The following is a 16,071-nucleotide window of genomic DNA, read 5'->3' on the forward strand; positions in this document are numbered from 1 at the left end:
GGAACAAAAATACATCCTATCCTATGGGGGAAAATGGAAACAAAACACATTCAAAAAAGTGTTACAGTTTTAATTCTGAGGTGCTCAGAACCCAGGGCAAGGCGGACAAGTAAAACACAGGACAGAGACTGGGAATCCCAATACCCTGCACCCTACCAACATGCAACACACTGCCAAAGGACGGGCTGCACGCCTCTCGGGGGCTGTCCAGAGAGGACTAAAACCTCCTCTTGCTTCTACCTGATGTTTTAGCTTGAACAAAAAAACCTGCCTCAGGCCTGTGAAAGTTGATGTGCAAAGTGTTGTGGCATGCAAGTATTTTGGGCTAAACACTGCCAGTGATTTTGCATCAGTCAGGCTGTGCTATTATCCAAAGAGCCCACAGAATTAACCTGGATTGGGCCTGCGGGAAGGCCCAGAATTTACCCCTCAGTATTTAATCTCACCAATACATTGCTCTAGAGATCTGCTCTAAGTATCCATTATTACTCACCACCAAGAGACACACAAATGCACAGAGGAAGGGAAAACAAAACATAACAAAACAAACAACAAACACCCTGCTTGCATCATTCTCACCTAAAACCAAAATCACTTTTTGTGATTCATTCTGCTTCTATTTGGATCTGGACCAGGTAGCCTTGTGTAGCTGCTAGGCAACCTGAACACTGTATTGAGTATTTATACCTGTATGCATTTGCTAAGAATATAACGTTACCTTTGAGATTTATTCATAATAAGAAAACACACCTACCTGAAAATATAATAGCTTTCCTTTCTGATCAGTAATAAAAGCATCTATGGGACTACAGAACTGTTGGTCAGGAAATAATCCACATGTACACCACACATACAGAGAGAGATTATAAATCAGCTCCTTATAAATTTATCATAAGAAAGTACTTTTAAAAATATGTTTTTATAGATGGCAGTGCTATAAAATTCTGATCTAAGAGTTACATATATGCAGACATTAGAATATCTACATAGTATTAATATGTATACATAAAATATTTTAAATGATAAAGGATAACTACCAAACCTCATCCAATTACAAAATGAATTTTCTCACTAGAAGTCATTTATTCAGTTTACATGCAGCCATCATTTCTAAACAAGACAGAAAAGCCTTAGAAGATTCAACATTAAGGATACTCCAGAATCTGTTGACTGCATGTTAACAAAAATGATAATAAAAAACAAAATGAAAAAAAACCAAAAACATTATTTCACTTAATGCCTCTCAGAACCATTTTACTGTTTTGTTCTCTAGCCAGCAGAACTGTATTCCTCCTTAAAAACATCATGAATATCTTTGATATGTCCTATTTCCCCATGCCCCCAAACTCTAGAGAAAAAATATTCTTTTCAAGTCTTTTCAAATGAGTAGATCATTTCCCAGACTGCTATGTGACTAGCACAACTGTCAGGAATCTTATTATAAATACCAATTTGGGTGCTTGAGGCTTTAATGTCAACAGAGCAAACAGGTTTTGATTACATCAAAGCTGAACAGAGCAGCACTCTGTTCTTGATCATTACATCTGACAGCTTATCATATCCTGATTCACGAAATAAGGCCTCCCTCAAACCCAACAAAAACAAAAACTAGATCTCTGTCTTAAAAACACTGATCGAATTCTACTAGAGATATAAACTGCAGGACAGGTCAGACAGGTTGTAACATTCACTGACATATCAACACACTGTTAAGAGTCTTCATACACAGCTGACTGGCACTTGAAGAGGTACGAATTTTGTTTAGTTAAAAAAAAAAAAAAATCAAAGGAGGTCCTTCTAGCTGAGGTCCTTCTAGCTAAGGTCCTCTACCCAGATATTCTACTCTTCTTATCAACACAGGCAAAAGCAAATTGATGTAAAAAGTCATTGCAATTCAGAAAGTTCAGTGGTAACTGTTTAGGGGATTTGGTTTATGTATTTTTTTTTCCTCCTTTGAAACTTATATGACACAAAACAAGGCTATTTGTACACAATCTCCAGCCTGCCAATTCTCATTTGCCACAGCTGCACACACTTAACAGAGCTCTGTAAGCATGGATGTGCTGAAAGAAATGCAGGTCTGTGGCGCAGAGAATATAACAGTGTTACTCTCTGGATTTTATATAGAAATTTCGAGTGGATAATTTAAGCACTTGCATCCCCTCCTTCCTCCCTTGGGGAAAAAAAAAAAAAAAAAGAGCTTCATATTAAACCCAATCCAGTTAGGACTTAAAATCAAGCTTAGGTGCTCATAATTAAAAAAAGGTCAACATAGCTGGAAAGTTGTAAGTAAAGGCGAAGTGTTAAATGTCAAGTGACAGTGTTAAAAAATGGAAGCACGGGGTCCCACGCTCACAGCAACTGCCACGCGAGGGCTGGCAGGTAATACGTGCTCGGCAGCAGGCAACGGGGAGCAACCGCGTCCTGGCAAACTCCCCTTGTCCTCCGCCTTCTTCCCTGATCTCTCTCACAGCCGCATCCTGCCTTGTCACCAGGTAGTTTCAGACTTAATTCTCTTCTGGTTTTATCCCTACTAGAGGCAGAAGCTGGTAACTTGAAACCCCTTCGTCTGCTCCCAACCCATTTTGTATGTCGCTGGAAGGAGCTTTACAGAGCAGCCACCACCAGTGCCATTACACTGCAGCTGCAGCTAGTTCCAGTGTCATTTTTGCTAGTAATAGATACTGAAATGTAGCAAGTTCCTTCCTATAGTTCTTTCAATCCAGTAACAGCTTCCCATTTATGAGCACATTATACTGCTAGGATAAAATAACAATTCATGAGCCCATTTCTCTGTCGCTATGCGGGGCTTTGCTTTTTACAGAAGTAGAAAGGGTTATTCAAGGCAGACTTGTAAGTTATGTTGCAAAATAAGTTTCCAGTACTTCCAGTATTCCAAAATACGCTTCTTATGTTATGTGGTACACAATAGCTTACAAAAATAAACATTCTTCCAGCTGTTCTCAAAGGTGGCTGTTTGCTTCTTATTTTTGCAAAAAGAATATTATAGCAGTCTGTTTTACTTTCGTTGAATGTCAGTCACAACATACACCATTTTTCATTAAATGCTGCAAATTTAGTCGCAACTTATTATCACTAAATAATCTCTTCCTCTGAATATGGTTCAGTTGAAATCGAGGCATTGCCTCCTTCCATTTGTAGGCAGAATGGAGCTCAACAGAGACTGTAAATCATTTTAAAAAGTAGTCAGAAGAGAGGTCAGTAAAAAAACAATTCCTTTCGTACACAGAGTTTTGGTGTGTTAACAGCCCCACTACTGCACGTAACCTGAGGCATACATTGACCTTATAGGTTTAGGCTTATGACAGGTAAGAGGTAAACAAGTTCAAATACTGTGTCTTTTTTTAAAGAGGTACACACCCAAAGTTTTTGTTAAGGTTCTTAAATCATGACACACATCAGGGATACCTGCAAGGAGCACAGAAATAAAGAGCACAAGTCACTCCAGGAACTGTCAAGCACTGACACGAACCTTTTATTGAAAATAAAGTTCAAATCAACAAAGTTGCTGATACTTCAGTATTACAGATCCTTTAGCTAGCGCTCTCTGAAGAATCAGCCTGACATACTATCTCTTTTCATGAAAAGTTTAAGGTTATTAAAGACTTTTTTCCCCAAAAAAGCCTTCAAAACAGATTTATGTAAAATTCTTGCTCAATTCATTTTAATTCCAGTACCTTTATAAAAAACATATATCTTTCATGGTTCTTTCTGCCTTGCTTTTACACAATTTATTACAGAATTTCATGTTCTGAGATTAAAAAAGTTAAACACAGGATGGAAGACATGTAATTTCTTAGTGAGCCTAAAGTCTGAATGTTCCCATAACTCAAACTCTAAATGAAAGCAAATAGTTCCATGCCAGGTTATCTACATTCGTTTCAAAGCCAGGATTTAGCAACACAGAGAGGATCTTTTGTTATGTCATTCGTTGTATCTGGCATCCAGCAACACAGAAACAAAAATGAATCATATACTTGCAGGAAATAAAAAAAGTTCCTCATTTGAGATTATCACTCTGAATTCACGTCAGTCACAGTAAGAAATAATGCGATTGCTATAATATTACATTGAAATCTGATAATTAAAGATTAATTATAAATCTACTGCATACAGATCAATTAGAAGACTGTGCTCTTGGCTGGGGCGGGGTTGGGTGGAAATGCTGTGCAGTTTCAACTTACCTTCAATACTGAACTTAAGCTTAACTTGTGGGAGAAACCACTAATAGACAGACACTCTGTGTTACTGAGCTAGCTCCTGGAAATTGTTAAAAGAGATCAGGCTAGCATTCTCTTAATCTGAGATCTTTTCTTTTTCTGCAAAACAGAAGAAGAGAATTTTGCTAAGGAATTCAGCTGAGGCTTTGTAGTACTTCAAAGCACAGCAATCTGAGCCCAGCTTCTTTAAACGCATTTAGTAATTCACTGGGACACAGAGGGTTAAGTGCTACCAGGATCAACCCTACAGCGCAAATGCAATTTAAGTCATTTGTCAACATCTATCATAAAAGAAATCACTTGCTTTTCGTAAAAATAAACATCATGAACTGTTCACAAAATTGCTTGCCTTTGGTCTTCCACTCTGCACTTCAGGAAACATCGGGGTTTTTGTTTGTTTTTTACTGGCCTCAGATGCTGTAACTCAAAAAGCCTGAGAAAGTCTCACGACTGGGTTTTTGAGCAGAGGGACCCTTCAGCTTACCTGTACAAGTCTGGCCACACAAAACACATGAGCAATAAGAATCTATACTAATCCAAGATCTATTTCAAAAGAAGCCATATTTTACCATCATACCTGTGTTAGGTCAAAGATAAAGCATTTTTGAAAATGCTGGCACTTACCCAAATCTGCAGCTTCACCCGCTTGTCATTCCTATAAACGGTTTTCACTTTGAAGTCAATTCCTACTGTGCTAACAAAGGCTGGTGTAAAGGTGTCATCCGCATATCTGAAGAGGAAGGACGTTTTACCCACGCTGCTGTTGCCAATGATCAGGAGTTTGAACATGTAATCGAAATTTTGATCTGAAGTATCTTTCTGCCTGTATCTGGCATCTGTTGCTGAAGCCATCTAAGAAAATGACAAAACATTGAAAAAGAACAAATTTAAGAGCAGTTAGTGTTTGTTAACTGCACACCCTGTGTTTAGCTTCTCTCTCTGCTTTTTAGCATTATATCTACTGAAGAAATAGGAATACACCTTGAAATCCTCTTTGTAAAGTCTGGCTTTTAATTTCTGTTATCCACTTGCACTGGTAAGATTTTCAAACCCAAGAAATGCACCTATTATGCTTCTTTGTATTTAAAAGAATAACAGATGGCTATTGCAAATTGTTCATATACTAGTGCAGAAACATTCTTTACTTCAATGGCAGGGTGCCAGTTCTGTTTCTCCAATAAACTGCAGTACTGCAACCAAAAAACAAAATCTTTGACAGTGCACCATATTACGCAATTTAGTAAGCAGCCACGGAGGCAGATAAAACTGAGTAATTCCTCTTATGACAATAAAAGGAAATCTGCATTACCATCTCATGCTCCACCACCATTCTATTCTTAGAAAAGTTCTTTCTTCAATATTTATAGAGAAAAAAACTTAGTGATGGGAGGAGACAAAACATCAGTGGGCAAAAGGAACTTCAGCTGACAACCTTGAATCCACCCAACATCTACCTACTCTCAAGACTGTGGTTAAAATAAACAGCATCTGCACAAAATGTGATGGCTCGGTGGGGTTGCAAGGAGCGTTTGGAAGGGATAGATTATCTCTTTTGGTTGTTGGCAAAGGTGAGAGTTGGGGACGTTGGGGGTAAAAGCAAAATAAAATAAAAAAAAGAGGTAGCCTCAAGGATCCCTCCTTCTCTGGTGACCTTGCACTGAATTCAGAAACCAAAAAGCAATCATGGAATCTGAAATACGCAGCTCAGACACGCTGTGCAAAAAGGCAGGCCTCTGTCTTTTCACCTCTATTCGTGTAGTTACCTTCTGCTGTGGTACCAACTGGATTTATCACAGAAAGGAGAAAAAGGAAGCTTGGAAGAATTTAGCTTGTAACAGACATGCCAGGTTTTCATCTTTAAAGCTCTGTTTCTATATCTAGCTCGAGTCAACCACTTGGCCTGGGCTCCTGAGAGCCAGTCAGGGGGTTGTGTGAACTGGGGCAATGACAGCAGCTACTCATCCACCAAACTAGGACACGCATTATTCATCTGCTATGTCAGAAAGCAAAGTCTGAGCGGAAACTGAAGTCTTTTTTCCCCCCAACATCCAAAGAAGTAAGTTAATATTTCCCTCAACTTGGACTCACAGGTATCTTCGGGAACAAAACTCCCACTAACATCTACTCTGAGCGTTTGCCCGAATACTTTCCTTTTTATCAAGTCTCACTCACACACAGGACTTCACCCACTTGCTGAAAAAAACAGTTTGAAACTTAGTATAGTTGAATGGCTATAAACCAAAATTCTGTCCAAAACCGATTTAAACTGGGATATCAATTTAACTTAAGTTGCCAACAAAGGGGAAACAAACCAAAACCATCTCAGTTTAAACTTAAGTAAAATATGTGTGACTGTTTATCTCTGCTTAAATACAAGCAGGTTTCTCACACAGACAAGGTCTGGTGCAGCAGACAGTTCGTTCATAGACTGTACATTAATGAGGACAGGTTCTGAAGAAATTTAGGAATAGCTGAGTACTCAATAGCTTCACTGAATGCAGCAATATCTTCCCACAAGCGAGTCTCTATAGGATACAGTAAAATTCTGATACATACAGGTCTTAACTTCAACTGCTATTAAACTAAGGTCCTTTGCAAGCACTCCAAAAAGCCCAAGTACAAATTTTCTTGACCAGTGTATCAGAGAAAATGTTCTTTTATTCACATCTTGTGGATCTTAATAGGAATTTTTAAAATGAAGAATTCAACACCAACTGACTTCCATGCACATGCTCAGGGAAATGCATACACTGCCAGTTTCAAACAGAAAACTCAGCTGCAAAAATAATGAATCCAAATGATTAGTTGATTTGTACCATCACCAAGCTGGAAGACAGAGACAAGTTCTATATTTGAGTAATTTATCTTCCTCATACCCATACGTGATTTCCACAAATGCCATTGAAATCACATGTGCACTTGCTAATGGGAAAAAAAATTCTTTACTTCTCCATTCCACTCACAGAGGCTTGAAAAAGTGACATGCCCTCATCACTTGAAACCTGGACATTTAAAGATTTACAGGTAGACCTTTAACAAAGTAGCATTCCACTAATCACATAGGAATCGATATCTTCTTTCTTCCACTACCTTCATGGAATCCATCCACGCACTCCAAGACAATCTTTTAAATGAAACACTGCTGCTTCCATTAACCCCCTAGATTGCTATAATCAAAAGTGTACCTGGCTACAAATGCTACTTTCAAATCTCAGTTAAAAAAGCAATTACAGAATGTGACCAGCTAGAGGAGCTATGTTAGAAGCACAATGTAGAAAATAAGATCAAATGATACTTGGACAGAAAGTGGTGCTGTTGTCATAGAAGCACAACACTCACTGCCTTGGGCTCGCAACTGCTACGCTGAAGACGCCACAGTTCGGTTCACAGAATCATTAGAGGCAGGGTCAGAGCACAAAATTTTCAAAGGCAAATTCCATCTCCTTGCTTAAATTTGACTTTTCCCTCTCCCTCCTCCGGTCAATAAAGTGAAACTGGAAGGACAGCCATACTAATGACTGCAGATTGTTAGTGAAGTTGTACTCAACAAGCATTTGGCCTGAAAGCGTTCACAAGGCTGCCCGAGAATATGTGCTTGAATCCTCAAGCTAGGAATGAGCAGACTTGTCTCCTAATTCTCATCCTTCTCTTTTGCTCACCCACTTGTTGTCACACCCCTGTTCCAAGTACTCCCTAGTTATGCCAGTGCTAAGAACTGCACAGTGAGCTGGTTCAGGGAACAGATCCCCGCTAAAAATAATTCCTCCTAACGCTTTTCCTATTTTGCAGGGCTATTTTTTTTTTAAGTTGGTTCAGTTCTCTGCTCCCAGGAACCAAGCCGAAGGGACTGAGCAGTGGGAAAGGATGGCAGTTGCTGTGCTACCGAGAGAAGGGCCCATGTAATCACACCTCCTGCTGGCCTCCTGCACTCAGCAGAGATTCAACCTCAGCAGCAGAGAGAAAAGCGAAGCAAACGTCGGACAGCTCCCAACAGACTTGTTGAAAGAGTGTAAAAGAGAAGCTTGTGATGGTTTCTATTTCCACTGGCTTGGACTAGTCCTCAAGAAAAATCCTCCACAATAAAGATTTAGCTTCATTACAAAAACCCCATCGTACACAAGAAGAAAAGCTGCCAGTTAGAACGTCACTGAGAAAACCTTAGTACGAGACCTTGCATCTTTTGGTTGTTTGCCTGGGTAGCCCATTTCTCTGCAGGTGAAAGCATACTAATATGGAGAACTTATCTCCCTATACGTTTTAGGAACAGGATCAAAGTCTCAAACATATCCAGTTCCTGCAAGTTTTGTGAGAATAAGCTGTTTTATAGATACAAGATACCTTATTATTCCCATACTGAGGAAGAAGTCTGCAGTGTGAGCCCATCTTTTATTAGACAGAGAATCCACAAAGGAGGAGGATGCTACAAATGCTCTAATAGCAATAAAAATCTTTAATCAGAGCTTATTAGACACCAAAGAATGCATTTCTCAGTCAAGACACCTCTCCAGCCTTAATTTTCTACTTTGGTCTAATGCAGTTTAAAAAGAAGCCTGTCACCCTGAGACACACCTCCACAGGAAATCAGCCTTCACTGCCTTCAGTGCTCAATGAAATATATCATATAGATGGTTCCTCCCAGCCGCGTTCTTTAAGTTTGTGACTAACACTGTAGTGAAGAATCAAACAGCTTTGCAGTGTAACATGAACCATCAAAATGTTACTGCTCTTACAAATCAGTAAGATCGGTCAACTGTTACCCCAGCTCTTCAATATTTACTGCCTACAGCCAGCTTCTGTGAAAAGCAATACATGAACCGTCTAAACTGATGGTGCTGGAAGAAGGGGGTAGAAATCAACTGGTATATCTTGCCATCCATTCACTTCCAGAAAAACAAATGTTGACTTCGAATGTTTCCAGTCATTATCATTCTGCCTAGAAACTAGTAGCTCTTCTAGATCTGCTCATAGACAACAAACAATAAATTGGAGCATTACCTGGGAAGTTTAGCCTTCTCTCTACTAGAAGCCACATGTGTCTGTTCAGACATGGATATTTTCATGTCCCACTATCTCTCACAATATAGCAAGGAAGAAGTCTGAATTGCCTTAGGCAAAGGGTCCTGCTGGCTGCTGTCAGCCACTTCAGTCAACAGTGAAAGGTGGTCATGCTGATGGAACTTATACTTAAAGCGACACATAAAGAAATATTTGCACTTCCAACATGTTATGAATCCATGTATTCTATATATTATGAATTCTGTGTATTTCTAAAAATAAAAATATCTTTCAGTATTTTTTACTGCTTTATTTTTAAAACCAAAACCGAAATTTACCACAAGTGTTTTGGGTTCTATACCAGTTGCAACTTAAACCTGAATGTTTTCAACTGTTTCATCATCATCTGTTAGCACATATCATTTTCTTTTGTTAGACAGATTAGAAGCTAGAGATGAAACTGCCACTATATATTTCTAAGAGTCAAAAATCTTAAGACAGCATGCTAGTCTGGGCTGGGTCCAGCCTAATTTTACTTATGTTCAGCAACTGAACCTCCACTGTTTGCCTGATGTACTATTTTACCGGCTAACAAAACTAGCAGGGATAGGAACCAGTCCTGTATTTCACAGTCAAAACTTCCTTTTCTTACTTTCATTTTACTATTCCGATGTTCCAGGGCTTAAGATTAGCCAACAGAAAATAAATAAATACATAATTAAATAAAACAGGATAAGAAGTTATGACCATCAGTTTAAGAGAAATCAGTGATAACAACAGGCAGCAAGAGAAGGGACACGGCTGTACCTTTTAGACTCCTGGCTATCCATAGCTACTGATGAATGTGGAAGGAAAACAGGAGATTAGATACAGTCACTTCATAAAAACAGAAATAATGAGGCTCAATAAAGGTAGAACTAGGAAAACCTGTATAGCTCTAAAGTCAAAAGATCATCAACCTGTCAAGGCTCTTCTGGAGACGTAGGAGAGGAGCATTGTAGACACTTCTGAAGATAGTACGAAAGACTATGGAAACTATTCTGTAAGTTAGGCAGTAGGGAAGGGGGAGGGAGGGAAGGGGCTAAACCAAAAGATTCCTTTCATCCCTAATATTTACCACTTAGCAGCAATCAATGAGAGGCGTTATTCACACACAGCATAACTTCTTTTCAAAAGACTTAATACCTTCTTCCCCCCCCCCCAATATATTAAGAAGTGCACCTATATTAAAAATAGTCTAGTTCACAAACTACACATTTAGGTCACTTCTCTGTTATAAAATCTCACTTCTTTATGTGCTCTGTCATCTGAAAAAAAATATTTTTGTTGTTCTTTTTTCTTTTTCAGGAATTAAATTAAATCCTGAATCAGATTTCTATCAAGTAATGGTATTTTTTACAGCCAATATATGTTGCCCTAAGAATAAAGCTCATAAAGGAAACACGGCCACGACCTTAAGGGGATTTATACAAATGCTAGAACTACAAGAGAGATTTAGCAGAAGCAGAAAATATATTACGAACAACTAACATAACTGCTAATAAGTATTGCAAGCAAAGATAGTTACCAATTTAGATCTATAATCCATGAGACAGATGGAGGCTTTGCTGTGAGTATATGAATCAAGAGTGGTCACACTGTTGAACCTGCGATGTAGAAGCAAAACGGATTACAATGTTTACGATAAAGATGGATAATGAGAATATTACATAAGAGACTAACGAGTAGACAGGTTAGATTGTGAAAACACTACTGTATAAGGGCCTGAACTTCCTTCACTGGGTGAAAGCCCCATAGTATACAATGAGAACAGAAACGCTGCTTGAGTTAGCAAGAGATATTAAGTTAATAGTAGATATTTGGAGTCATCGATTTTAAATTTATTAAAGGAAGATTATCTAGATTAATCTAAAATTTAATTTCCAGGTAAGTTCTAGAAGCGGACATAAAACCTCAGAAATGAATCATTACACATTTCCTGCAGAAAGGCAGCAAAGTAAATGGAACCAAGGAGCAGCTGAAATATCTGTATGTATTTTTGTTTTGCACAAAGCCTGGGTCAAAGTCTACTCAGTTACTGTGCTGCAAAGGCCAATTACAATAGGACATGTAAATAGCTGCAACTCCCCTTACAGCACATCTATATAAAAATAACTGCTTTAAAGTAATAGTTATTCCAGATTTAGAGCAGAAAAACATAACAGCATTTAGTCCTCTTTTTCATGGCTAATATAATCTAAAGGCTAACTTTGCCCCGGTGCTTTTTCTTCTCCAGAAAAAAAGGGCGAACAGCTGTTTTGTTGTCCCAACTTACATTATACTGCCTTATGGAGACTGCTGAAACACCCGGACAAATTCAGACCTTATGTAAATAATAAGCTGCAGCTACCTACCCTAGGCCAGAATTTGGACCAAACAAGGACAAATCCTTTTTCAAAATCCACACAACTGACAATCACCTCACTTGGCTCACAAACGGCTCCATGGGCTCTTGCCCAAACTATTCCACATTTTTCCATACTGATTACATTTCCCTGTGTCTTCACAACCCTATTCTCTGAAATGGTTCATTGGTTTTGTGACAATCTCTGCCTTCCACTTCAGCAGCATCCACCGTTTCAGCAAACTTGTTTCTGAAGCTTCAACCCTATAACTTAATTGCTAGATCGAGAACAAAAATAAGTCAATAGAAAGCAAAGAGCAAAAACAAAAAAAACCCTCACCTTTCTATTTTTTGTGATTTTAAAAATGGGAGCCCCTCATCTTGACATGGAAAACTAAAATTGATTTTGCTGTCCACAATTAAAAACTATCATCTATTAATGAGTACAGAAGTCTTAGCAACTAGACTCTTGTAGTGAATTTGCTCCGGAATTCACATGTTATACATGACTCCAATAGATACATGAAAGTTGCAGGATAAAAACCTTTACAAAAAATGAGTGGTGTTATTTATATTACCCTTTCAGATTTGGGAGCAGAGACTTTAAAGAGTCTCCTAATAATTTGCTGGACGTAGAACAAAAGAAGTCAAGAATCTTTGGATATCATCACTTTTCATCAGCTTTCCGACTTCACAATTACATTTTGGCACACAGCAGGCTGGGATTGTTGTTAGAAAGATTTCCTCGAATCAAATCGATCTTCCCGTGTCTGGAACCATGCCTCTCCCATTTCCTGCCTAAATGGGCAACATCCTTATACTCCATTTTAGGGTCATGACAAAACTCGCAGGAAGAAAGTCATAGTTACGCTAATTTTACAATGGTGAAAATGTAAAGAAATAAAAGTTTCCACATCTTTACTCTCATTTCTGAGTGATTTCATTGCAGCTGTTTTAGTATCACTTGGTTTAGTGCCTGTTGACAAACATGCTACACTCCCTTTCCAAAGGAGAACTGCTAACGGAGTCCAGCTCAGCTCCCTTCCAACAGATGCAGGGAATGAAAGAGATTTACATCCTCCTTTTGCCCGGGAGAGCAAATGCAGAGTAGATTTCCTCAACTGCCTTAATATTCCAGTGAGCCAGGAAACCACAGGAAACCAGCCATTTTCTGGAGTCACAGACCTCCTGCTAGCCAAGGCTGACCCTGAGCCTAGCCTTGTCTCCAGAGAACAGCAGGAGCCAAAAAGGTTGATCGCTGTTACAAAACGCACAGTCATTAAAGCACTTGCTTCCTGTTACAAACATTGCAGCGATGGTTGAGATAACGGATTTCAAACCCCGTTTCATCAGCTCTCCAGCTTTACACTTCTGCCTCAGTTTTCCCAAGTATAAAATGGAAATAATTTAATACTTTGAGTATTTCATTACCGAATACACTGAAGTACAAGGACGTACTTCAAGTAGCACGATGAAATAGAAATGCTCAGAGCAATATACAAGATGAATCCGCATCAGCTCTGCTGCAACACATTTAACTCTCTGCTGATCTTTCCCCTGCCAGGGGCAAGTAGTACCTAAATTCTGTGTTGGGAGAGAGCCCCTGCACAGAGGAAGCAGCGACCATGCTCTCCCAACGCAGTGGATGATGAAGCAAGTTCAGATACATGAGGAAATTCACACTATTTGGAGATACTGACTTAGGCCATATGCAGATTCAGGTAGACACTACCCCATCAGGATGCCTTGAGACATATTTACAGATTTTTCTGCATGACCAGGAGGTCTGAAACCTTTCATTTACAAGAGAAGCAAGCTGGTATCCTGACCTAATCAGGTGACTGGAGATTGGTATTGCCTTGTAATAACCATTTGTAAGTCAGAATCGCATGGAGACATGGCCACTCAGGATGCCTCTGCAGTGCGGGTGAAGTTGTATTTTGCTGCCTTTTCTCCTCATCCCCAAAGTAGAAAATTCATGGTGAGCAAGTTATGTAGTATCTCTATGCTACCACCTTCTCCATGCTGTGAAGCAAACCAGCTGCTAACTGGGATTAGGACACAAGTGCCCTGACAATTCTCACGTTTTAATTAGCTAATACCCCCAAACATAAACCTTAGTGCTTATGCCAAAGACCGAATACTATCACACCGCAATAAGCTAAGCACACATTTACAAGAGCTCACTAAGTACTGCAGAACTTTAGGCAGGAGATACATTTTTTACAGGATGGAGTGTAGTTGAAATTACCATTTCAGGACGTTTCTCAATGTTAGCCATTGAGAAGTGCCCGATAAAGAAATATTTCCTCAGCCTTAACTAGCAACAGGCACGGACATACTGGGGGAGGTTAGGAGGACACGAGTCCCCTTCCCTGGTGTTACCACCAGCCGGCGTGATGCAAGACCCCGCAACACGTCATGCTGTTAAGCAGCTCTCTGATCTATACATTTTGATTTTGGGCTGTGTCAGATCACAGGGAAAAAAAAAGTCAAAGTAGGAAAAGCTATTTGAAAAACACACACATCAACTAACATGAAATTTAAGGGACAATGACAACTCACATGCTGATAAATATATTGCACGCATTGCCTTGCTACCCCTAAGATGTATCAAGAAGGGTTATTGCTATTGAAAAATAAAAACATTGAAGACTTCTCAATTTATTACCTGAAAATGTAGCAGACCTGCAAAGAGGACAGTACAGTTCTGTCAAAGTTACAAAGGCAGTTTAATTTAAAGATTGTCTTATTTGCCTCTCGTCTGACTTCTATTGCAAATTGTCCCGACAAAACCGAGTCTTGAAGGCAGCGATCACACCAAGGCTTCAGTATGTATATATGACCTCTTCCGGGACAGCAAGCACAAATAATAAGAAAGAAAAGCTTTTAAATGACACACACATATGTGGCAGAATGCGGATTTATCTTGCACCCACTATAATCTAATGCCAGTGCCCCCATGATCAGACACAAAAGTTAACACTGCAGTTCCAGTGACGTTTCTTCCTTGTACAGACAAGGGGGGGAGGAGGGGGAGAGAAAAAAAAAGCAATTCAAACACAGAAGACGAGTGTTATTTTAACCCAGAGCTAATCCAGGCTACTCTGAAGCCCCACAAACAGTTTTATTAGCACAACTGAGGGAGAGTGCAGCACGGGCTCAGGAGTGAGTGATGGAGGGACAAACCAGAAGAGACGTGAACCAGGTTTTGCCACCAAAAAAGCATGCACAGAAACGTGAACTGGTGTCTCAGACCGAGGGAAAAATTCAGGTTAAAAAAAAAGGGGGGGAGGGGGGTAAGTTTTTTTGGGGGGGGTCAGGTTAGCAGTCTTAATTTAGGTGAGCTCTACCTGGCTCACTGCACAAGCACACCACCGCTCACGCCACGAGAAGGGAAGGACAGCACGGAGACAGAACGGGAGGCAAAAAAAGGTGCCGATACGGGTGTCGGTGAGGCCGCCTGCGACCCCCGAGCGCGACGCTACCGCCGGACAGCGCGGCGCCGCCGGCCGGCGCGCACGGAGAAAGCTTTAGGAGGAAAAGACGCCGCTCGCACCGCGTGAGCTGCAGAAACCGGAGGCTTCAGGCTTTTTATGAATGAGAGGAGAGCGATTAACCGGTTTGGCTTCACCGAACGGGCTCACGGCCAACGCGCGCGTCGCGGCGGGGAACGGGCGAAGCCTCCTCGCCCGGTCGTGGCAGCTCTCTCCCCCTCCAACAGCGGGAAAACCCAAGTCTCCCGTTTCCCAGCACTTCGTTTCACCGCCCTTCAGTCGTGTGGCGTCTGTTTTGGTTTGGGAGGTTTTTTTTAAGTGCTGCAATTCGGGGAGCAGCGAACAATCGCGCAGAGTGACAGGAACTGACCAAAACCACCCACCAGCTGGAAAGCAGCCCGGCAGTCTGCGGGTCCCCCTGGACACTCACGATATTTTACGCGTAAAACACCGTTATTTCACCTTTCACGCTTAATAAGTATTCCTTGGGGGAAAGGGGGGGGGTATGAACGCTCCCCAACGCGCTTTCTTCCCAGCTGTTCCTGAGGAACAGCCTTTCACACCGCACCCCGCGGGCAGCAGCCGGCCCCCTCTCGGCCCCGGCCGTCGCTACCGCCGGCCTCCTGGGGCGTTTTGCCGGCGGGAGACGCGGGAGTCGCGCCGGCCGCGGCGCCCCGGCCCGGCAGCTGCCCCGCACCCGCCGCTTCCCGCCGCGGCGCCCCGAGGGGAGGCGCGCGCCGGCCGCGCCCGCACCTGCCGCTTCCCGCCGCGGCGCCCTGAGGGGAGGCGCGCGCCGGCCGTTGCCCGCCCCGCCGCGCGCCCTGAGGGAGGCGCCGCCCGCCGCCACCCCGCTCCCGCCTCGCCGTTACCGCCGCCGCGGGCCGGCGGCTCTCACCTGGGACGCAGGCGGCAGCGCCGAGCCGAGCCGAGCCGAGCCGTGCGCCGGTCCCGCGGC

The 16,071-nt window shown here is 41.4% G+C and overlaps 1 protein-coding gene across 3 annotated transcripts in view; it reads right to left on the minus strand.

Moving 5' to 3' along the window:
- RAB3B (RAB3B, member RAS oncogene family) overlaps positions 1-16,071 on the minus strand; it is a 66,167-nt gene extending 50,096 nt beyond the window's left edge. The window contains exons 1-3 of one of the 3 annotated variants that reach the window (XM_067301241.1): positions 16,012-16,043; positions 10,804-10,882; positions 4,866-5,093 (exon numbers count right to left, since the gene is read on the minus strand). In XM_067301241.1, coding sequence (XP_067157342.1) covers positions 4,866-5,093; positions 10,804-10,824 — 249 coding nt within the window. In that variant the 5' untranslated portion in view covers positions 10,825-10,882; positions 16,012-16,043. Of the gene's footprint in view, positions 1-4,865; positions 5,094-10,803; positions 10,883-15,578; positions 15,635-16,011 lie in introns of those variants that run through there. The other 2 variants (XM_067301240.1, XM_067301242.1) reach the window with 2 other exon arrangements.

Source organism: Apteryx mantelli, chromosome 8 (assembly GCF_036417845.1).
Source record: "Apteryx mantelli isolate bAptMan1 chromosome 8, bAptMan1.hap1, whole genome shotgun sequence".
In the NCBI taxonomy this organism is placed as follows: Eukaryota; Metazoa; Chordata; class Aves; order Apterygiformes; family Apterygidae; genus Apteryx; species Apteryx mantelli.